At 39.1% G+C, this 22,582-nt stretch overlaps 3 protein-coding genes across 3 annotated transcripts in view; all 3 read right to left on the bottom strand.

The window, feature by feature from the left end:
- Positions 1-17,331, bottom strand: part of LOC108143476 (probable serine/threonine-protein kinase DDB_G0282963) — a 41,308-nt gene extending 23,977 nt beyond the window's left edge. The window contains exon 1 of the mRNA XM_017267919.2: positions 17,186-17,331. Coding sequence (XP_017123408.1) covers positions 17,186-17,206 — 21 coding nt within the window. The 5' untranslated portion in view covers positions 17,207-17,331. The remainder of the gene's footprint in view (positions 1-17,185) is intronic.
- A 481-nt stretch (positions 17,332-17,812) lies between these two features.
- On the bottom strand, positions 17,813-18,650 carry LOC108143546. The gene has a single exon (XM_017268054.2). It carries the CDS (start codon positions 18,638-18,640, stop codon positions 17,990-17,992), a length of 651 nt encoding a protein of 216 aa, XP_017123543.1. The 5' UTR covers positions 18,641-18,650; the 3' UTR covers positions 17,813-17,989.
- Positions 18,642-22,445, bottom strand: LOC108143545 (phosphatidylinositol 3-kinase catalytic subunit type 3). The gene is made up of 8 exons (XM_017268053.2): positions 22,293-22,445; positions 21,596-22,217; positions 21,442-21,537; positions 21,301-21,386; positions 20,359-21,245; positions 20,028-20,301; positions 19,596-19,957; positions 18,642-19,536 (listed from the first exon to the last, which is right to left on the bottom strand). The coding sequence occupies exons 1-8, from the start codon at positions 22,361-22,363 to the stop codon at positions 19,091-19,093; spliced, it is 2,844 nt and encodes a 947-aa protein (XP_017123542.1). The 5' UTR covers positions 22,364-22,445; the 3' UTR covers positions 18,642-19,090.
- Positions 22,446-22,582: the final 137 nt, after the last annotated feature.

Genomic DNA, 22,582 nt, shown 5'->3' with positions numbered 1-22,582 from the left:
TTTTTGTTTGCAGGAATTTCGTAAATAAATTTAAGAGCATTAATTGAATCGGTAAGAATTAAATTTAAACCAAATCAATTGCTCAGTTCTTATTGCTTGCAGTTTGCTTTTGTGTGTGTAGGAATGAAATCGTACTTACGCCACTACTTATCGACTGCATTCATTGTTAAGACTACGTAAAACTTTTCAGTTTTTGGCTGTTGACCCCTTCGAGCCCCCCTGTCCCCCACCAGCTCAATGTTCACCCCTTATACCCATTTCAATAGAGAAAACTTTCCCTCAGTGGAAGTCCTGTAAATGTCTGAGTAAAAATCCATAAAAATCAATTAGAAAATTTTGTTGCAGGACAGGAAAATCATAGTCAGTGAGCGCAAATGTTTTACGACTTCCTGTGGCAACTAAATAAATTAGAAAATTTTTGATTTTACCTACCAAAAACGCAGATACCAAGACAAAGTAAGCAACGAAGCTACCTGAGCATACTTAAAATTTTAATTAAACACTGCCAAGGTTGTGCCTAAACAAATCTAGCCCGATAAGCCTGAAAACGAAGCGAAGAAACAAATGCCAAAGATATGAGGATACGAGCGAAGGACAAGTGATGAATAATACCAATCACGTACGAGGAGGGAAGGGGAGGGGGCCCACCTTCGTGGCCTAATCAAAAGAGCATTGTAAACTAAGCCAAGACAAGATGAGAATTCCAATTCTGAAAGGATCGTCAAAGATCAGGCAGGGAACTCAAAATGCGTAATCTCACACCAAAATGCTGCAGCACACAAATACAACAAATTAAGTGCCGGCACACACAGACACACTGCACACACATAGAAATGCCTTCGCTCACCTACACCACACCTTGGCAAGCCTATCTACATAAATCTATGGAATGAAAACATTTTTCATGTGTCCAAGATAGAGAGAGATGCACCGAGGAAAACACCAAACGAAAAGTTTGCTTTAAAAATAATGATAAAAAAGAGATTGCCAGTACCTAACACTTCCTTATATTGTTTAAAATTACTTTGCGGTCTATATCATTACTTGATTAATAAAATAAGCATTCAAAATAACAATCTTTTTTAATCTTCTTGATGCATATTTTCAATAAAATGTTCATTAAAAAGTAAAACTGTGACATCGATTTTGTATATTCAAAGGTGTTTGAGATCATATTCCCAAGGTATTTTTCTCAGTGTAAAAACTCAGAGAGTGATCCATTGGGAGACAATTAGTCGAGCTGGGACAGGCTTCCATCTCGCATCTCCCGATAGCGAGTTCCTCGACTCACCCCTCACCTTTGAAAAAAAAAGTTGCGTTAAAAGGTCAAGCCGACTCTTTGATATTGAAGAATTGATCTATTGTCCCTCCATGCATCCCGCTCGCACACATTCGCTCAGTCCAGTGTGTGTGCATTTTATACGCTCCGTTCTTAGTGCGATATTCCTTTTATTTCGTTGTTGTTTCGGGTTCGAACGTTCTTTTTTTTAGTGAGTTGCTTCGTCAAAATGATTGATTTGTAGGTGATGAATTACAACAACCACTGAAAACTGAAATATCCGAGGCATTCTAAGGTTGGGTTAGTTAAGAGCCGGCCGACAGATAGATGGATACATGGATTGCCGGGATGGATGTGTGAGAAAGGTATGGGACATAGTGAGGATTAAATACGAAATTTTCCATTTAAAAATATCTCTTATTGTTCGCATTCGTTTTTTGTTTGGTTATTGTTCTCGGCTCTTCGTTTGCTCATTTCTTTTTATTTCTGGTTAAGGGGAGGCTTAAAACGTTTTCCACAGATAGATCTGATATCGGGATTTGGGAAAATTAATTATTGTAGCCATGCACATTTAACAATGACAATGTGGGAGAGTCATCTCTGAGGGACGGATGTCTGTCATTTGGTTGATGAAATTCTAGGCTGGGCCAAGGACTTCTTTTAAAATCCGGGGATTTTAAACTGAAGATAAGAAAGAAATCCCATTATGTATTGAAAGTTTTTTCTTTCAAATATGTCTTTTCCTGTGTCAGATTTCATATCTTTTTGCGTAACTATTGGAGTAAATGCGATGTATTTTATAAGATAAATGTTTTAATTTGATTTATGTTAAAAAACCTTTTTAAAAACCAAATGTAACAAATTAATTTAAGCATTCTTACTTTGATATTTGCTTTCAATAAGGGAACATAAATCTTGTTCCCCCTAAAATGTTTCAATTGTTTCTCTTCCTGAACTTTGCACCAGCCAGCCAGACCCTTCACACGCAGCACACTCAACAATCATTCCAGTTCAACAACTCAATTCACCGATCTCATAGAATTCATCCCACTTTACCTCCCACCCGACGAATCCCAACTGGTCGCAACTAATTCGCACATCTTTCAGCAGTTTAATGCATCATTTCGGCATTTTGGCTTTTTCCCCAACCAACTCGAATTCAAAATAGCTCTGGAAATATGTAGCAACCCCCTTCTGTCAAGGGTGTACTTCGCGGTTCGTGATGAAAGCTGGGCGGGGAAATTGATGGAAAATTTGTTACCCATAAGACAATGGTTCTGATTTCTATATAGGCAACGGAACGGAAGAGGGCGGTGGGCTGGGCGAGTTCTCAGAAAATTCGTTAATAAAAATCTGAGGGCAGAATCCAAATTCAAATGGCTTCATGGTAATCACGAATTTTTAGCCCATTAATACAGTTACACAAAAACCCATAAACATACAGATAGATATTCACATAGAATTGTGCATAGATATAATTTTGAATACATTAGATTATTGCCTTGGTTACTTCTTCCCTCCATCATCATCATCAGCGGCAACCCATTCTACTACGTATCTCGGGGTAAATATCTCAACTCGGGTCTTTGTGTTTGTATCTGTATCTCAGTTTGCCTGCGCAACCCTGCAACTAAAAAGTATCTTTGTGTTGTGTCACTTTTTTCTTTCAGCTTCTTGGCTAAATATGTAAATACATTTGCCTAACTTTAGAGCCGAGCTCTGTGAAATGTGATTTGGCAATCTCTCAATCTGTCGGGCACTCCACAAAAGGGGGAAATTGAAATACGCTTTCAACGCCGCCACAATTTGAATTTCAAATGGCGAGCGAGTACAGTTCCCGACTAGACGACGTCTACGGATGCAGATGCGTAGATACTTTTCATAACTTCGTCCACCACCCATTTTCACCGACTGGCTCGAATATTGTCATTGCCATAGATTTGAATTTGTTTAGTAATAGTTGCATCCCCTGGATTTAAGAGTTCATAACTGTGTGAGGGTTGCAGCCTTCACTGTGATTACATTATTAGCAAAAATCAAGGGAAAGGGACACCTGTTCAAATGGTAATTCAATCTCCCTAGTCTAAAACAGAAACTGAGACACACTCCAGGACTTATGGATCGTACTCTTGCGCATTTATAATCTGCAAACAATGGACTTATGGCGAAACAGCTGCGTAGCCTTTTGCAAGGCAAAGGAAGACGGAAAACTAGTTCCTAAAACTACGCATATAAGGCAGATGGAACATGGGCAACAAAGACGCATTTTGGCTTTTCAGCACGGAAAGGTAGTTTTTCACTGATTTACGCTCTGTGTTTAAGCCTACACTGGAAAAAATAAATTCCTAAATTATGCCTTGGCTTAGAAATTTCAAAAACCAAAAAACTGTATAAAGGTTTAAAGATGGACTTGAAAATAAAAGCAGTAAATCAATACTAAAATTAAAATTAAGAAAATCTTTAGTTTGACAGCAAAAATAGTGTAAAAATCAATACCAAGTCCAATAGATTAAGTTGACAACGATCTGTTTCTGTGTACGTATATCCTAAGTCGTGGATGAGTCGCAAAAATGTGAAATGGAAATGGATTCCCCGGCATTAGACGCTCTTATTATATTCACTCCTGCGCCCTATTCATATTCCAACTCCAACTCCTATTCCTATTCCTGTTTCTATTACCAAAACAAGGAAACCATAAACCATTAACATGAAAAAAAAAGGATAACGTGTTTCTTTTGTTATCTCTCCCCAGTTGCTCAGACTCAAAGTCTGTGTGTTTGCACAAGACGCAAAAAATTTTTACCAGGAACATGATGAACTACAACAACAACAAAACAACAACAGAAAGAACTACAAATAAAACAAATCCAAGACTCTGCCTCAAGGTACGAATCATATTGCTCAGGTAGTCAGCATTGAAATCGTTCTACGTTTTAGGTTTAGGGTGTTCGACTTCAACTTGGTCTGAGTTCGAGCTCAAATTTAGTTTCGGTCTCAGTTTTGCGTGCGATTTTATTCTTATGGATTTATGCGACGCATAGTACAGTTGATCTCGGGTTCGGAAATGCTATTTGATAGCAGACATAATCTGAACCCTTGGGAAGACGACTGCTGGGCGTTTATTCAGGTTTAGTGAACTGAACATCATGAAGTTGTCTTCGCTGGTTTTGTTATTTTAGTATTGCCCGTTTGGATTATAAGGGAAGAATATGTCATGATCCGCGTTTCATTGTTCTGATAACAAAAAACCAATAAACAAAAATTTACCTAGAATATAAAAATTATATTAATATTAGTTAAACCTTAAAATGAGTAAAGTTTTTAAAACTGCTTTACAATTTAAAATATCGACATTAAATTTTAAAAAAACATTTAACAGACATGATTTTGATTTAAAGAGTATGCTTCATATGTTAAATGGTTTTTGAAAGCATATTATTAAGTTAATTACTAATTTTAATTACACTTAGCATATCTTTGTTTTACTTATTTAAACAATTTTTATTTAGCAGCTTTACAGTATAATTTAACGAGGTTCGTCCATTTGAAAATAATTCTTCTAAGCAAAAGCGCTTCAAAATTAAGAAATAATTTTCCTTTTTTTTCTGTCAGACAGTTTTTTTTAATTGGTTTCATCTAACTCTTGTTAGAAATATCCTCTTTTAATCAATTGATCATACTTTTCCTAATGGAACGTGGGCATATAAACATATATCGTAGGTTGTGATACATAACTGTTTTGCTCCTTCATACTCTTTAAGTTATTATGCCTTCTGTTTATGGGATGTCCTACATTGCACATTATTGCCCCACACTTCTTCTTTTGGCATGTTTATGTTCTTGTTCGCCCCGCCAATTCACTAGGTGCCTTCCTCGTCTCAACATGTGTTCTCTGGGTCGCCAACTGTTGACATTTTACAGTTGTGGTCGCCGAGACCGCTTCCTCTTTCTCCGCCGCCTGGTCCTCTCTTATCAGCATCAGAAAAAGAAAAAGGACCAAAACAGGGACGGGGAATCGAAGAGAAAAGGACCACGCAATATTGTGACAGGCTGCAACACCTTTGGAATCGAATTGCGAACGAGAGGACACATGCCACTCGTACCAATTTCAATATACTGCATATTTAGTGGCATTTAGCTGCCGCTGTCCCATGCACGTATCCTTATCCCGAGATCCTGATCCTTAACCTGAAATTGAATTTGAACCCGAGGCGGAGTTTTGAACCTGACCTATGGCCACGTATATATATGCACATGCTACTCGCACGCACGACCGAAGAGCGAAAACAAAACAGAAGCGAAAAGAAGGAGGAGGGAAGCAGCAAGGACAATCTGTCGCTCACCTTTTCGGGAGAGAGAGAGAGAGAGAGACAGGGACTGGGAGAGGGAATAGGGACACGCAGACAGTGTGAGGGAGGAGTTCAGCATGCTCGCACAGCATGGTTTTGACTGATGTTGCTTTCTCTTTTGCACTCCTGCCACTTGGACAGTCTCCCACTCTCTTTCTCTCAACACGTGAGCAAATGTTATTGTCCTTTTAACGTGCATGTGTGGGGATGAGACGACGCGTGTCTGTGTGAAATCGAATGTGAACTAGCGTGTGAATGTGTGTATGTGTGTGTGGCCTCAACAGGTGTTATTGCCATTTGTTGTGACGGCTGTTGCCTTCTCCCTTGCTCTGCCAATTCACTAAAATTCATTAATGAAAATTGTGGTCTTTTATTTGAACTTCGAAGAATTTTTAATACACGAATTACTTGTAAATATCAATAGCAAAAGATTTGAAAAAGAAAATTTTGATTTCAAACAAATTAATTACTTATTTAAATTGTTCTACTGAACTTGAGGAAAATTTATAACTCTAAAATAAGAAGTGCTCAATAAATTTTAAAAAGGTTTTTACATTAACTCTCACCACTCAAAATCAAAATCACTTCCATTTAACAATTTCTCCCAATATTTCCCCCAAACGAAAACAGCCATTCAAATTATGAATTCATTTTTATCAAATGCCAAGTAACGAACAACAAAAAAGCAACCACATCAATTTAGCTCCATAAGAACTCCCATGTCTATTTTTTTAACGAAAGCCAATGAAAAAGCAACAGAAATAGGAACAGCCGCCGCAACAACAATAATAAAATCAAAATGGGCGCTAGAATAATGCATAAAAAAGTCTTAACAAGTCAGACAACTTTGTGCTAAGTACACAATACATCTTACACACAAAAACCTTCTACACGTACACATCTGTATCTATGTTTGTGTATAAATACATATATATAAGCAAGTAACCAAATAACCAAAAGCTGAGAACTAAAGCGAAAGAGTGAAAGACAAATTGTTTTCAAACGTCGTAATCAAGAAATGATTTCTTAAAATATGCGCGTTGTCGACTTTTTGAGTTTCGGACCCATTACAATGGAAATGAAGGGAGGAAGGCGGAGAGACAATGTTTTGACCAAATCGAAGTTTTTAATACCCTACCATGTTGAGAGATCAAAGATAAACTTAAATTTGGAGAACATTTACCCTATAAAAATAATTTATAAAATAATACGCAGACAAAATTGTATTTGTTAGGACTACGTTTTTTTTTAATCATAGAAAAACAAATTGTTGTTTCAAAATACTTTAAAAATTTTACTTTATTTTACTCCACTTTTAAACAAATGTTCCTATTAATTCTAGTTGATTAGGGATTTTTAAATCACAATAAGAGAATTAAAATTTGCAGGTATTACACTTTAAATAGCATATGCATACCTTGTCAAACATAATAACTATAAAACTCAATTGAGACCTCAGGTTAGGGTATAGACAATAAGGAAAATCTCCACGGACAGGCGGAGATGAACTCAGTTAGATGAGATGAAGGCGAAAACAGGAAGCAAAGGGATGCGATGCGCCAAAGGGATGCAAAATGACCGAAGATAGTTTGATAAAACTCAGAACGCAAGAAGGCAAACGGAGATGAACACGAAAATAAATCTGAAAATGAAAAGGAGTTTCCGTTCGCAACAACCAGTTGGTTTTTTGGGATTTGACAATTCATTGTCAACGATAAAGTACAGTTTCCATTCGATTTTGTGGTTGCAAGTGGGCAAAGATACTTGAACCAATTACGAAAGCGTCAACCGACTGGAAGGAATATCAATTCGTATCTATGCGACTCTAATGGAAATGAATAGAATGACACAGAGAGAGAACATTCCCGTATGTACATATCACCATTTGTGTATATGAATTTATGATTTGATTACACCAGCTCAAGTGTCGCCGTTTGTGCATCTTTCGGATACACATTTGCTAATGGCTTTTGTTTACTTGAATTTGAATTTGACGAAAGGGCAGCTGGCTCCGATTCGGATTGATTGGTGTAATGTGTGCTGCAGAGCTATTGCTATATATTATTCCCCTTCGATTGCGGATTGCTCATTGCTTGTTATTCAAATTGTGCTCGAGCACTTGAGGACCAACAAATTGTCGCGTTTCAATCGCTCCACTCACCCTTCCTCAATGCTGCCCCAAATTGACGCACGGGTTCGAGTTCCGCTCCATTGTCAATTGTATCTGGGACGGCGTTTTTGGTTTCCAACTCAATCCCCTATCTGGGTCCGGCCATAAACTTAAGTAGAGACCCTTTTTTAATAGAAGGAAAACCGAGTCTTGTACTTGAGTAATTTAGAAGCCCTCAATTAATGAAAATTATGAAGCACTCAAGGGCCTAAAGCAATTGACAATAGTATTATCTGCCACTCAACTTATCAGAGATAGGAAACGGAACTAAATTTAAACTAGGATACGGAACTCATATCCAAAACAAATTCCAAGCCAAAAGTGTTTTAAAGACCTTCATTTTAAGCCCCAACAGAAATCTGCCTAATATTTTGCTTCGATTCAGAAATTAAATAATGATTTTTTAGCCTTTTAAAAATCAACGCTTTAAAAAATATATGCAAATAGAGACACATCAAATAGTATTTTATTGTATAAGTGGGGCAGAGCAGAAAAGCAGGCAGCTCCAGGGTGCGACAACATTTATTTAATGCGTTGACAAGGATTTGTAAAGAGAGAAAGGGGAAAGAAGTGTAAGCCCGCTGTTCGAGGCGTTGATTGTGGGTGGTTTAATCACCCACAATGCGACGCAGCCACTTCAAACAACCCTTTCCCCCCTTTTACGAGTTCAACAATTGTTTGTGTAACTTTTCTACAGAAGACAGCATGAGAATTTTAGCCATGGTGAGCATTCTACGAGCAAAAGTAACTCTTAAATCGCCATCGAATGATTCCCAAGTCTAAGTTTAACAAATGCATAAATAACGAATAAGAAAGAAGCACCCACACACACAAAAACTGACGCAGACTAAGTAAATTATCAAAGTTTTAGGCTCCACCCAGATGTGCTGCTGTATGGGTGTTTATATATGTACTACACATATATACGCTTGCGGTAAAAATATTAGTAGTTATCATTATTAGTACTAAAAAAAATATTATAGAAAAGATAAATAATTGGATTAATTTTTTTTAATTTAGCTTACAAGCATACAAGCTTACAAGCTTAGCATATATATACACCTGTTATTTTTTAGAGTTTTAAAATTATTCAGGTGTTACTATGCGAAACAATACAATATAGGTTCTCCAATATTTTTTTGGCTTGAATTTATATAAATTTAGAACATTTCAAAATCTAAATAATTTCATTTAATCCAAATCAAAATATAAAATATGTTGTATTTTGTATTATACTAACCGCAGCTGTATATTTTTATATTTGTTGATATATCCCAGACACTAACTGGTTTGCGTTAAATGTAAACAACATTTAAATAAGCGAATAAAAATGTATTATTAATGCGAAAACATGTTTATAAAAGCAACAAATACTCTCGCAAGCTAAGAACACTTAAGGAGCGAGTGAGAGGGCTAGATGGGGAGTGAGTGAAAGAGACTAAGCAATTGTTAAAAACAAAAAAGCAACAACGCTTTTTGTAAAGATTAGGGCGGGGCCCAGCCCAAAAGAATAACGAATGACGAAAAACAAACGAAGAGAGAGCAGCCAAACAAAGTCAGACATTAAGCGAAATTAATAAATTAGATTCGGAATTGGCAGCGAAATACAATTTTAACATGGCGTCTCAACAAAGGCAGAGGAAATCGGAGAAAAATATATATAATTTTTGTGGATTTATATATTCTTTTTTAGGACTGTCGGTGTCGAATGGCAATATAATCACGTAGCCGAAGGTGGGGAAGAATTAACTTATTATAAATAAATCTATCTGTAACTACATTCATAAATTCCACACAAAAAGCATTATAAATTTAAAGTGATATCAAGTGGGCTGTTTTGAGAGTTCTTCAAATATATATATTATTGAAATCATTGTAAATTTAATTTGCGTTTTATTTGTTTGTGTAAATAAAGAGGTTAAGTTTAATGTAACAAAAAACTTTAAAACATTTTACAAGTTACAAGATTTTAGGCTTAGCTTTTATTTATTTTATTTCTCATAAAATGAATATGGCTTTGTGTCAAAACTTAATTCCCTTTCTTAACTTTTAAGGCCGCCCTCGCATTTAAATATGGCCCAAAGCTGTCAAGTTTCCCCGGCGACTGAAATGCGCTCAAAAACTAGTTTTGAGCCTTTATTTCCATTTATTTTGGTAATTTTGTTGTTATTTTTGCACAAGCATTTTAATTTCAAGTGACGCAGAAGCCTTTGGTTTTTTATTTGTCTTGCCGTTCTGCGTTAGATTTCTGTGGCTGGGCACGTTTTAACATACGAATGTATCTCGCAGCTACAGATAGACCAGCGCACATACCTTTGCGGCATACTTAACGCACTCGAGTGACAATAATTGAATTCATTATGGGCATAGAAAAAAGTTTAGGGGCAAAAAAAATAAAAGCGGAGAACGGAGAGCCCGACAGCTAAAGCCGAGATAAAGGGCGCGGGGTGTACGAGTACTAGGATTAACAATGGCGGGTAATTAACCTGATAGATCCACTGGCCTTGGGACTCTGAAAGCAAGTAAGACCCGGAGAGTCTGTCACCAATCGTGGAACGCGTATTCGATTCTGTTACCATTTTTATTTGGGCTACGTGCGGGTTTTACTTATTAGCCCCCTAATTACCATATAGTCGTACCACATAGTATTGACTTCTTGGCCATAAAGCGTTCGTTTCTGGCCCAGCTCTCTTGCCATGATCTTCGTGCAAGTTAAGTTTTTTGCAAATCCCAGGCAGAAGATACCTAAGCGGAAAAAATCTTTATCAGTAGGGAGGTCAACAAACCGCGGATATCGCTCAGGTCCCTTAGCCCCCCAGTCCCGCCCCCTTAAGCGGCTTTCTTTATCTGATAATTGAGCCAAAGGTAAGCAAAGTGCGCTAACATTACGCTTGTACGACTCTGTGACTCAAAAGTCATAAACTTAGCACTCGGCCAACGGTAATCTCAGCCACCATAAAAGCCCATTCTGCAGCGTTTTTATTTTACCGTTCGTGCTTGGACTATTCGATAATTGTTTTCGGAATTTTATCATATTGTCTTTGAGTTATTTCAGTAAAAAAGGCAATATTTTACGCTATATGGTTTGGATTAGAATGATCTAGCTCTTAATTTAAGTTAGCAAGTTAAGTTAAGCAACAAAGTCAGTATTGTATTGGCTTATTGATCAAAGGCAGGGCAAATCGGTATTAATATTAATATTTTACACTAAAAACTTTTACATAACAGAGAAACTTTCTCGCGTATTCCAGTAATAGATTACAAAATATAAGCATATTTCATGTACCCATATTCATATCAATTCAAGCCTTCCAGACAAAGCTTTTCTACAAACAAACACTAAGAACTTTAACATAAATATTTTAATTGGGAGGCCTAACAAAAAATAATTTAACGCAATACCAAAAACAAATTTTTAAGAAATCTAAGCAGGTCACACTCTTCTCCACTCATATCAAATAAAATAATACTCGTTTTTTAAACTCACCATAAATAAATTTAAATTATTTGTGCAGTTGATCAAATGTGATACGTATTTGGCTTTCTTTTGTTCAATTTATTTATGAGCCTTTTGCAAAAATTCCATTAAAAGTTCAGGCACGTTTATTATTTATTTAATTTGCACAATTTTTGCGCATATTCGCAAATCAAAGGCTAAATCAAAGAGCACAAAACAACAAACAGAGAAAACACGGCAGGCAAAGCGGGGGAAATACTTAAACCGCAGAAACCGAAAAACTAAAACCTAAAAACTAAAACGGCGAGGAGAGCCAAACCGAAGGCGTCAGAAAGTGCACTGAAATTGGAAGTGGAATCGGGCAATCGAGGAGTGAAATATATGGAATCGGGCGAAGCTTCACATAAATAATGGGTGCACATATATAAACATACATGTGCTCAAGTAAAAAACGACGAGTGTTGGTATGTGTGTGTGTGTGTGTGTGTGTTTGCATTTAAATCATAAAATTTACAAAACCCAAAACTTAACTAAACAAATGTCTCAGTCGGTCCTCATCCTCCTTCCTTTGTATTCCTCATTTTCCACGCCTTTGGGTCTCTTGTTGTCGCTGGGTTCTCGCATTTGAAGGAAATTTGCTGACAATTGCAAGAGATTTTTCTTTTTATTTGGTTTTTCCCATCTATTTTGTTTTTGCTTTCGCTTCGCATTTCGCTTAAAGGTTCAGAGGAGTGGGGAAATGGGGATATACTGGGGGGTACGAGAGGAAGGTAGTCTTATTTCAATTTACAACCAAGTGACGAAGTATCACAATTCAATGTTTAAAGTTTTTATCACGTTGTGGACAACAACAACTGCAGCGAAAATACAGCGCCACACTCGAACACAACTAAACTAAACAGTAGTAACCCTATAAGGAGAACCACTAGCTGCTTAATAAAAAACTAAACAATTATTTAAATTATTTTATAGGACTTCAAAGATACTTTCAAAAGTTTATATATCAATTTATGTTATTCTTCTTAAACTGAAAAACTAGGAAAAACGAACACATTTGTCGGTTACTTTAATAATACCTAAGCTTAGGTTACTTTAATTTTATAACTTGAAAGTCGTTAGATTAATTAATTACTCTGTTTAATAATACACTTAGTCATCATAATAATATTTTTAAGGCTTGATTCTCAATTAATAAATGATTCATACCCTACTGATAAAAGGCCGGGCAAACGTCTTTAGGTATGCGATACAGAGCAGTAGAAGGTAGTAAATTATCCTTCTTCTGGAAAGCTCCACTGTACTTGGACGCTGGCTGATAGCCCAACACAAACAAACAAATGGAGCAACTGCAGCTAACCGCCAGGCGACAGATGCGGGACAATCGAGCGGGAGGAGCAAGACGGGGGGACTTCGAGCCCCACATATTGGGGCATGGGCAGTATGCAAAAGCCACTGCAAAGTCCCCTTTCCGCCACTGAGCAATATGGTTAATATGGCGCGACATTTCATCCGCTGCCGTTTGTTGCTCGTTCGCTTAGTCAGCCCGCTTCTCTCGATTTTATGAGGGGCTACTTGGGCGGGGGGAGGCACTAAATGTTTAGTAACCAACTGAAATAGTAGCACTCGTGTTAGTATCGGCTCATGAAAAACGAACAGAAGCAAAATAGAATTGGAAAAAAAATAAATGAAAACCATTTCGGTTTACATAGAGTTTCGCATGTAGCTACACGACTTGCACTTGGATTTGGATTTGAATATAAATATGCATACTTATCCACAGATGAGGTCAAAATTATGGAGCACTTAGTTCAAAAACTTTTTGTTACACATAATCATCAATGTTTTACATTTACATAAGCTGTAGGTTTATACTTAAAAATAACCAACAAACAAATTTGCCTTTTAAAAAATAAATTAAAAGCTACGTTTTTAACTACGTTTCACAAAAAAATCTGATAAAGTCAGAAAAGATCATGTCAATGTTATTTTATACTATTATCAAAAACATTTTTACAAATTAGAACTTATACCCATATTGGCAGTTTTCTAGTATACTGACCCCAGCTGTATCTGCAGGGTCAGGGGCGTGGGCATGGGGGGATTGAGAGAGGAAAGTGGTAAGCAAACGACGTCAGCGTAAACTGATTACCACCGGACGATCTATGGAGCTGCACCAGTGGCACGTACACAGCGTTTTTGGGCTAAAATCCGGCAATGGGGGTATACGGGGGCTTAGTGCTACGCTGGGAACCTTCGCTTTGGGAGTTAGGTTCGCCGATGGGGAAGACTGAACGAGTCGACAACCCAAAAGTTCCAGTTAAAACCGACTGCACATAGGAAGTCAGAGTTAAGACTTCAATTACAGTGGCACCCATGAGTTGATTGTGAAATTATAACCAAACTAGCATAGGGTTCCAAGAATTTGAAAAGACCGAACGAAAGAGAGGGGAAAACCCAAAGCGATTACTAATTAATAGAACGTGCTAGCTCATCTTTGTGAGCAACAGTAAAGCTTCTACTCGAATTACTATCATTCACATGTATTTTAGAAAATAAGAAGTTGGATTCTAAAAAATAGTACATTTAATTTTTAGACATATGTTCCACATATATAGTTTTAAAGCGAAGACTTCTTCATAATTTATAATAAAAATTTCAAATATTAAAAGTTTATTAGCCAACCTTCTTGCTTTATGAAAACAAAAATAAAATATTTAACACGTTAACAACTAGTACATTTACGTTTGACTGTGCTTTGTGTGCACGCTAATTTAGTGTAATGAATCATTTGCTCTACACTTTGAAGCTTACTAGCTTTTCTTTCACATCATCTTGGAGGCGACTATCTCACTCTATCTTTTTGGTCGTACGATAATGCACATTCATAATTTACTCATCATCGTAACGAGTTAATCTTATTCACTCAATCAACTCGGGAACTCGCCGTTTAATCGTTATCACCAGCCGGCAAAGTTTTTATTGCGAAACATACATAGTTGGAATTCCGTAACATAGACTCCAACACCCACCGCAAACTGCACGTAGTGAAATTTAGCTGCCAACTAAACCAAACATGCTGCGATCTAGAAAATGTATCTTTCAGATGCACACGCTTTTCCACACCCACACACACACAGTCAGCTAGAGTCTGCACAAAAAAAAAGAAAAAAAGGCGCCTGACATAACTTCAACTTGGCATTCCAAGTGACTTTGCACACGAAAATGAACACGTGCTGCTTTCGGCTCGAAGGACCAACAGTGGAGGTGTGAAGGGGGGGAGTCGATGTGTGGATTGGGGCTAAAAGGGGGAGTGGGCTTGGTCGCTGGCTTGCAGCCACAACCACAGACAATAACAAAGGCAAAGTTGAGTGCAGCTAAAAGCAGTGACTCATGCTAATTTACTCACTCACTCACAGGCTTTTTACTCCCACTCAGTCGCAGTTGCAGCGGTTTCTCTTCGGGAAGAGCGGGATTGGATACAGTGCTCCGATAAGAGCGTTTTACTTAGGCCTCCGATTTGTAAATTAACGCCCAACTACTAATTTTCTAACTTGCCCACTTAAAATATGCCATAATATTAAAATAACCAAACGGAAATTGCACACGATGACTTAACTACAATATCGTTTTACTCTGACCGGGATTCTCCTAAAGGAGAATTTGCTTTAAGAATTGAGATCGAAACTTGCCAAAACTATTCAACCCATATAAATCAAACGCTAACTACAAAATTAAATGCAACACAGAAATGTTTATTTTCTAATTAAATTGTTGGCAAACCTATTAAAACTTGTTTATGATCAATCAACTTTCTTAAGCATTATTTGTTCATCAGCTCTGGCATTTAAACATTTTTGATTCTAAAGAAAATCGTTTGTTTTTTAATTTGGTTAAACGATAAAAAAATTTCAGTTAGGTTTTTGGTATAAAATAGTAAACTGAGGCTTCTTCAAGTTCGCAGTGAATATTTCTTTTAATTAATATGCCTTCTTTTGGAGGACTAAGACTAATCATTTACCGTTCGGTATTCAAAAGCTCCAGACAAAGATGGCACAGTGTCACAAATCAATAAAATCGATGGCCAAATTGCAAGAATCGCTCTACGATTTTTTTCAGTTTTTCTTCCTTTTTCCTTAAATCTCACCTGCTGAGAACTTTTTATTCTGGTAAATCAGCGTGTGTGTGTGGTTATTGCAGGCAGCAAAACACAATTCGTTTTAGAGAAGTAAAAGCAAATTGTTTAGTACTATGTCAAATAAAAAAAAAAAATAGACTCTTTTACTAAAATAATGAGTTCTTATTTAAGACGATATGAGCATTTAAACATGGCCTGGTACGAAAGTTCCCTAAATAAAACGATTATCAAGACGTCATAAAAAATGTTCAGCTGTTGCTGAGCGGTAACCTTAGGTTTGTAGTGGAAAACAAATTTGGTTTGTGATATGAACTACACATACAAAAAATTAGATATTCACATTTGTATGCCATTTTAGTTTGAGATGAGTTCTACAATTATTCATGTAAAATTTAAGACCGGAATGTATTTCAACGTCATCAGCAGACTTAGTTTATATCGGCGACTCCCAATAAATTTTTATATTTATGTGGAAAATAATGATTTTTTACTGATATGTTAATTTTGTATCGTTTACATTTTTCTTTCTGTGCATATATAATAAGATTATAATGTGCAAGGTTGAAAAAAACTAAACTTAGAAACATACTTATTAGGGTGGGCCTATTTAGTTGTCCAAAAATCGTAGGGGTACGTAATTTCTAATCCATTGTAAGCAATTTTGCCAAAGAATCTATGAGTCTTGAGTAAATTATTATAGTAGCCATTTTAATGGGTTAATTTGTATTAATGAAATGGATATAAAATATAAAATAAAAATATTTCATAGGGCAATTTGTTGAAAATTTGTACCCATTCTACCAAAAAAAACGATGGGTCTAAAATCACATTTTACCGTCCGTATATGGCAAACAAAAAAAGGATAAATATCTTTTTAGCCTTTTAAATAAATAAATAAGTATACTGAGATGCCAATTTGATTTATATAAATTTTTGGCAAAACTAGTATTTCTTTTTGCAAATGCCGAGGGTCAATCGTAATTTTAAGCATACAGTTTCATTGGAAGAGTTGGATTAAATTGTCCTTAGACTAAGTTTCCAACAACAATTTGTGGCATTTATTATGTTTTTCCGAATAATAACATTGTTTTTATAACAAGTTCGGAGGGTCTAACATCTTCGTCAATGCCGCTTAGAATTGTTAAAGGAAAATGATTAGCATTTTACGTGTCCATAGAAGACGACCCACCCTAACACACATGTACATATGTATGATTTCTCTAATTCATAGCCTCCTAGAGAATAATATGGACTTAGGCGGAAGCTAGTTTAAGATATGAAAGATTCTCTGAACTTGAACTAAAAGAAGGTAATAAAAAAAAAGACTGATTATTCGATTTTCGTAGGAAAGTTTCACTGTGGCTTAAAACTCCATTTTTGTAAACTACCCTCACAAGTTTATTTCAGCGCTCGATTCTGGTGTAAGTTAGGGAAGTGTCACTGTACTAAGGTAGTTTGGGACGACTAGCTTAGTTGGTCGCCGGGGACTTAGTGCTTATACACACATATGTATGTACATATGTATGCATGTGGCTGCTGGTGTGCGTCTGTGCACTTTTGCGGTGCGTCTGCTGGCAACTTTAGTGGCCCCGGCTAACTTTTAGCAAAAGTTTTAGGTTCGAATACCTGCCACTAACTAAAACCACAGGCACACAGAGCTGGAGCACAAGAGCCAGCCGCAGAAGTTTCCACCACGCATCGAACTATGAAAATCAGAAAAGTTTGCAGACAGAAATTTCCAGCAATGCATCCGAACAATGGGAAAATGGACGTGAGCCCCTACCCCCGCACTTACCGACCCGCTCGCCATCGCCATCGTTGGTATAGCTGGAGTCTTCCAGTAAGCTTAAACTTAAATATGCACAAAATCGTCACAATTGCAGCAAATATAACAACAAATTCACACGCGGCGCATAAACTTTGAAATACCGCAAGAACCGTAAACGAACAGCTGTCAAAGTGCGCGGGCACAAAAATACAGGGTTGTACTTCACTAACCAGCTGTTAATCGACCAGGGCTGCATTAGTGTTTCCGTTGGAATTGGTAATGTACAGTGAGTATCGCTCGGTGGGTGAAAATTGATACCAATCAACAATTTTATTACAGATACTTAGAATTAAAATGAAAACCTGCTCGCTGTAAATGATTTTTTAATATTGATATTTTATTTATATAAATATATACGTCGCAATAAAAACTAAAAATATATATTTTTAGCAGTACAAAAGAGTGAGCCATTGGAAAAACTTTGTTTTGAATACTAAATTAGAACAAGTATACGTTTGTATATATTTTGTATATCGTATTTGCATACTTGTGTTAAATCAATAAATTTTAAACTCTTTAAAACAATTCTTAAATGTTATTTAAATATTGTTTTTATATTATTTACCATTAGCAAAAAGTTAAAGACAAAAAAGGCGTTGCTATTAAATTTATTACTCATACGTACTGTTGTCCATGCTCACATAGTTCATATTCAAATAAGTGGCGTAGATTTGTTTTTATTTCGTTACCCTTTACAACATGATACAAAAAATTTTTAATTTTTGTTGAATTAGAAAACATAATCACTGATTTGAAATTGAAAGGAATTAATTAATTAATCGATTTTTTCACGGCCTCCTCCTGGTCATCTGACTCCGAATCGGAGGACGAGACATTTTTTATTTTCCGACTGGAGTGTTCCGATGGCTGTGCACTCGTTAACATTCTGGCGGATATGAGTTGATACAGCCAGAATCGACTAAGATATGCCTCCGCTCCGGGACTGATGAAGTAAAGCCGGAGTGGCCGCTTGCTCCTCTGCGGGTGCATCCTCTTCTTTTCCCTGTGCGAGAGCATCAGGTCCAGGGCGAAGGTGCAGTGCAGCAGGTAAATGGCACCGGCATAGAGAGCTGCCATGGCATTATCCCTGCAGCACATATAGAAGTCGGGCCATTTATCATTGCGGAACTCCTCCAGCGTCGCCATGTACATGTGGGCATACACTGTGATGATGTGAAGGACACCCAAAATGCCCCCAAATGCAGCTTCGTGCTTCATTGTCGGCCGCTCGGCGTAAAAAACTCCGATCAGGGACACAAGGCAGATGATCACAGATCCACCATATGTTCCACATAGCAGAAAGATGTGCGGAACACCCTCTTCTTTGAAACAGCGCCAGTGTATAAAGCAGCATCCCAGGCTCAGCAGCAGCTCCACAAACTTGAACAGGAACCAAACGGGCTTCTTTGAGCGCACTTGCATGTTCTCTCAAATAAGTAGTTATATTACAATTGCGACACGTCAGATATAGATATATAGTTAAACTTGTACAGTTACAGACTGGCCACCTACGACTAAAGCAAACTTAAACTAAGGTTAATATTAGGAAGCTGTTTGATTTACCTATCTCAACGGGTGCAACTATATATTGGAAATTGTAGGAGCCTAAGGTAATCATTGAAAAGTAAAAATAAAGTTATAAACCTTATATATTTACTATTAAAGATTAAGTGTTTTTGCATTTAATAAGTATTAATAACACATAATCTTTTTCAAAATTAGCACTTTTTACGTCTTATTTGGGATATTATCAGTTGTTTGGATTCTTTTAACTTACACAAAACAAATTACTAATTGGGTTAACAGATAACTTTCTCCTCCTACAATTTCGCATACAAGCAGGAAACCCATCAATGATGGTATATATCCCCTTTACTTCCGCCAGTACTGGGTGAATCGATGGATCTGCTCCACAAGCGCCGGCATTACGGCCGTAATGGACACATCCAGCAGGCTCTGCAAATGCTGGACGGCCTCCTCGTCGGTCAGACCAAGCTGCAGGTTCTCCTCCACCTTCTTGACAGCCTTGTCGGGCTCGAGAGCGATGTCCGGAACAGTGGCATCCACCATCAGGGAGAATAGGTTAAGCATTACGTTGGCATGCCGACGCAAATGCAAATACGCCGTGTAACACTGCTTGCGGAACTCATGATGGTGCTCCGAACTAATGCCGCCCATGGCCTCCACCATTTCCTTGCTCAGCTTCATGGGCGGCGGCATGGGTTTGGGATCGCGTCCCAAAATGTAGCCGAAATCGATGTGGAAGAGCTTGCCGTTGGTGGTCAGTAGCAGATTGTCCAAGTGACGATCGCCAACGCCTGCAAAGGAATGAAAGGATTAAGTAAGAGAACAAGGCAGTGGGGTTCTGCAGTCTTACCCAGTAAATATGTGATCACACAGTAGCCGGCACAGCTCTTGATGTAGGTGTCCATGACCTCGGCCGAAATTCCATACGGGCCATTGTCGCATGGATGGTGTTTCCGGAAGAAGTTGTGGATGTTGCCCTCGCGCGCCAGGACCTCTGCCACCGTGCACGAGTCGACGTACTGCAGGAATCCATGCTTCGAACTGGTGGCCAGCACTTTGTATGGAGTCAGTTTGAGATCGAGGTTCTCCCGCCTCAACAGCTTGTCCATCAACGTGATCATCTGCAGGATGAGCTGATCCTGACGAAGATCATCGCCGTGCTTGAAAATGGCAGCGTACTCGTGATGGGCAATCGAGGTGACAAAGGTGAGTCTAAGGATATGGAAAATAGAAAACATTAGTTTTAAGATTCTTAACTTCACTTGGATTTGGGGAAACTCACTTGGCCGGCATTAGAGCACTCTTAAACAGCGAAGTGCGCATGGGTACGATTTTGGTGATGTAGATCTCTGGATCCAAGGGAAACGGTATTGGCTCAAAGTTGGTAAAGTTCACCTTGAACATGTCCTGTTCGGCCAGCAACTTCTGGAACTTCTCCGTCTTCTTGTTGCGGTTTCCCGGCTCCTTGGCCACAAGTTTCACCAGCTTTACCAGCTCATCGATGAACCGGCGCTGCTTCCGGAGGTTGTAGAAGATGCCTCTTAGGTTGAAGTTGCCTACGAAAGCATAGAACATATTAAATATGGGAAATCTCTTCAACAGATTACACCCACCATTCTCCAGCACTTTGAGGAACATCTTGAGCACCATGGCATACATGTCGTGGGCTCGTTCATCCTGCTTCCTAACCGACTCCACCTCCTCCACTTCGATGGACAAGTACCAGTAGAAGTAGTTGGCCAGCGTGGCATTGGTGCAGGCACGCTGAATAAGGAATGTGCAGAGATTGGCCGGCACACTGCCAAAGCTGATGCCCTCGGCCAGCATGAGGGCATTGGAATTGGAGTCGCAGGGCAGGGAGCTGCTGCCGGGAGTGGCCGGAGCAGAGGGTCCCGGAAGCGCCACCGATCCCTGGCCGCCACTGCCACCCGCTGACCCAGGACTCACTGACTTATCGCCCTTGATGGCGGCCAGAACACTTGCTGCCCGCTGATTAGCTGGAATCACCGAGGCATGGAGTCCACTGCTGGCGGCACTCAGGTCGGACAAGCTGCTCTGGTCCAGCAGTGAGCCATTGTCATCCAAGATGGATCGCACCACATCCCGTTCGGGAAAGATGCAGCCATGCAGATGGACAATGTGCCGTGGATCCTCGTACTTGAGAGCTTGAACCAACTGAAGCAGATAGAGCAGCAAATCCTCATCGGGAGCCTGGGCCAATCGACTGACGGCATACTTTCGCACCTGAGGATGCGTGAAAGTGGGACTCAGTAGCTCCAGGGCATCCTCTACGTCCATGGGCGCCCAGTTGGCCAGCATCCAAAGCGCTTGGGTAACCTCATCCTCCAACTTCCAGTTGATGCACTTGAGGAACTTGGTCAGCGCCTTTTTGTGCGAGGAGAGATAAAACCGGAACTTCCACACCAAATCCTGTTCCTCGCTACTGAGTACATAGGTCGGCGGATACCTATAAACAATGGTGTGAAGCTGATCGCGAATGCTGCAGAGAAATACGTGTGAGTGGGTTAAGAACGTCTTTAGAGCAATAGTCGTACCTTGCTGTGGGCTTGGCATCTCTATCCGAGATTCCCGAACGCTCTGAACGGGCCAGGCGATGGTGCTTTCTCTCCACCAGGTTTTCCTGCAAAAATTTATGGGTTTTTAAGCATTGCCTGGAACTTTTTGCGTTAAAATACCATTTGAATCTCCGAATCTGGCACGGAGACCAACTTCGGCTTGGCTGGCAGCTTATATTTGACATCGCCCTCTGGTTCGAAGTAGACCACTGCATACTGTTTACCGGGAAAAAGTGGATAAGAGCTGGTCAAGATCGGTGTTTCAAGGTCTCACATTGTACATATCATCCACCACAATGGCGGGAAACTCGATCATGAGGAACATATAGTCGGACATGCGCTTCTCCCGCTCGTTGATCACCTCGATCTCGCGGAACGTGAGCCGGTCCAGCCAGTCCACCTTCTGCACCTGGCCGTTGCGGTGCTTCTTGGCCAACTTGCCGAGCCGCTGCATCTGCGACTTGGAGGACTCCTTGCCCTTGCCGGGCGTGCGACTGGGGAAGTTGCCATCGCCCTCGACTCCCAGCCAGACGCGCAGATCGTACATCCCCTGACGGAACATGCCGTCCTTGCCGAACACCGAAATGGAGGTGCCACCGATGACGGTGGTCTGGCCGGCGCCCGAGCAGTCCAGGATGGTCAGCACCAGCATGGCGCTCCTGGGCAGATCGGAGAACTGCAGCGGCAATGTGACCCACTCGTTCCAACTCCATCTCTTACCGAACGCCTTGTAGGCGCTGGTCACTGGGAGACAGTAGGGTCTGCCCTGGTTGAACACCTGCAGGCGCACCTGGAACGAGGGGTGCTCCTCGGAGTACAGGCCGGAGAATCTGAGGATCGGGTCCTCCAATAGTTTCTCATAGTCCGGTTGGCGCTTCTTTCCCTCGAGCGTCCCACTGAAAAACAGCAACAACAATCGTTGCACCTTAGACATCGGTTTTTCCGGGTTTTTCTGCCACTTTTCCACTTACACTTTGATTTGCACACGTTCGTGGAGCGAGGAGCTGTGTATGTAGCGGAAATGGTCATCGGGTTGGTCCATTTTCCTGCTGGCAAATCACTTTTTCATTTATGCGTAATTTTCACGGAGCAAAAGCAACGATTGCCCATAACAATAAACAGCTGATGCGGCTGATACGCGGCGAAGTACAGTGGTCACTATGCAAAAGGTACGTATAAAAATAATAAAAACTTTTTAAATAGTATTTTAAATTTTAGTTAATATTTAAAAATATAATAAATAATCACAAAAAAAAAAAAA

This window comes from Drosophila elegans, unplaced genomic scaffold, assembly GCF_018152505.1.
Source record: "Drosophila elegans isolate 14027-0461.03 unplaced genomic scaffold, ASM1815250v1 contig_183, whole genome shotgun sequence".
Taxonomy (NCBI): Eukaryota; Metazoa; Arthropoda; class Insecta; order Diptera; family Drosophilidae; genus Drosophila; species Drosophila elegans.
The sequence above is the reverse complement of the archived record's forward strand: the minus strand, read 5'-3'. Positions and strand labels throughout refer to the sequence as shown.

Coding starts and splice junctions, on each gene's coding strand:
- LOC108143546 (XM_017268054.2), bottom strand. CDS start 18,640: ATGCAAGTGCGCTCAAAGAAGCCCGTTTGGTTCCTGTTCAAGTTTGTG.
- LOC108143545 (XM_017268053.2), bottom strand. CDS start 22,363: ATGGACCAACCCGATGACCATTTCCGCTACATACACAGCTCCTCGCTC. Junction 20,302..20,358: donor CCTCAAAGTGCTGGAGAATG/GTGGGTGTAATC, acceptor ATGCTTTCGTAG/GCAACTTCAACCTAAGAGGC. Junction 19,537..19,595: donor TGTGATCACATATTTACTGG/GTAAGACTGCAG, acceptor ATTCCTTTGCAG/GCGTTGGCGATCGTCACTTG.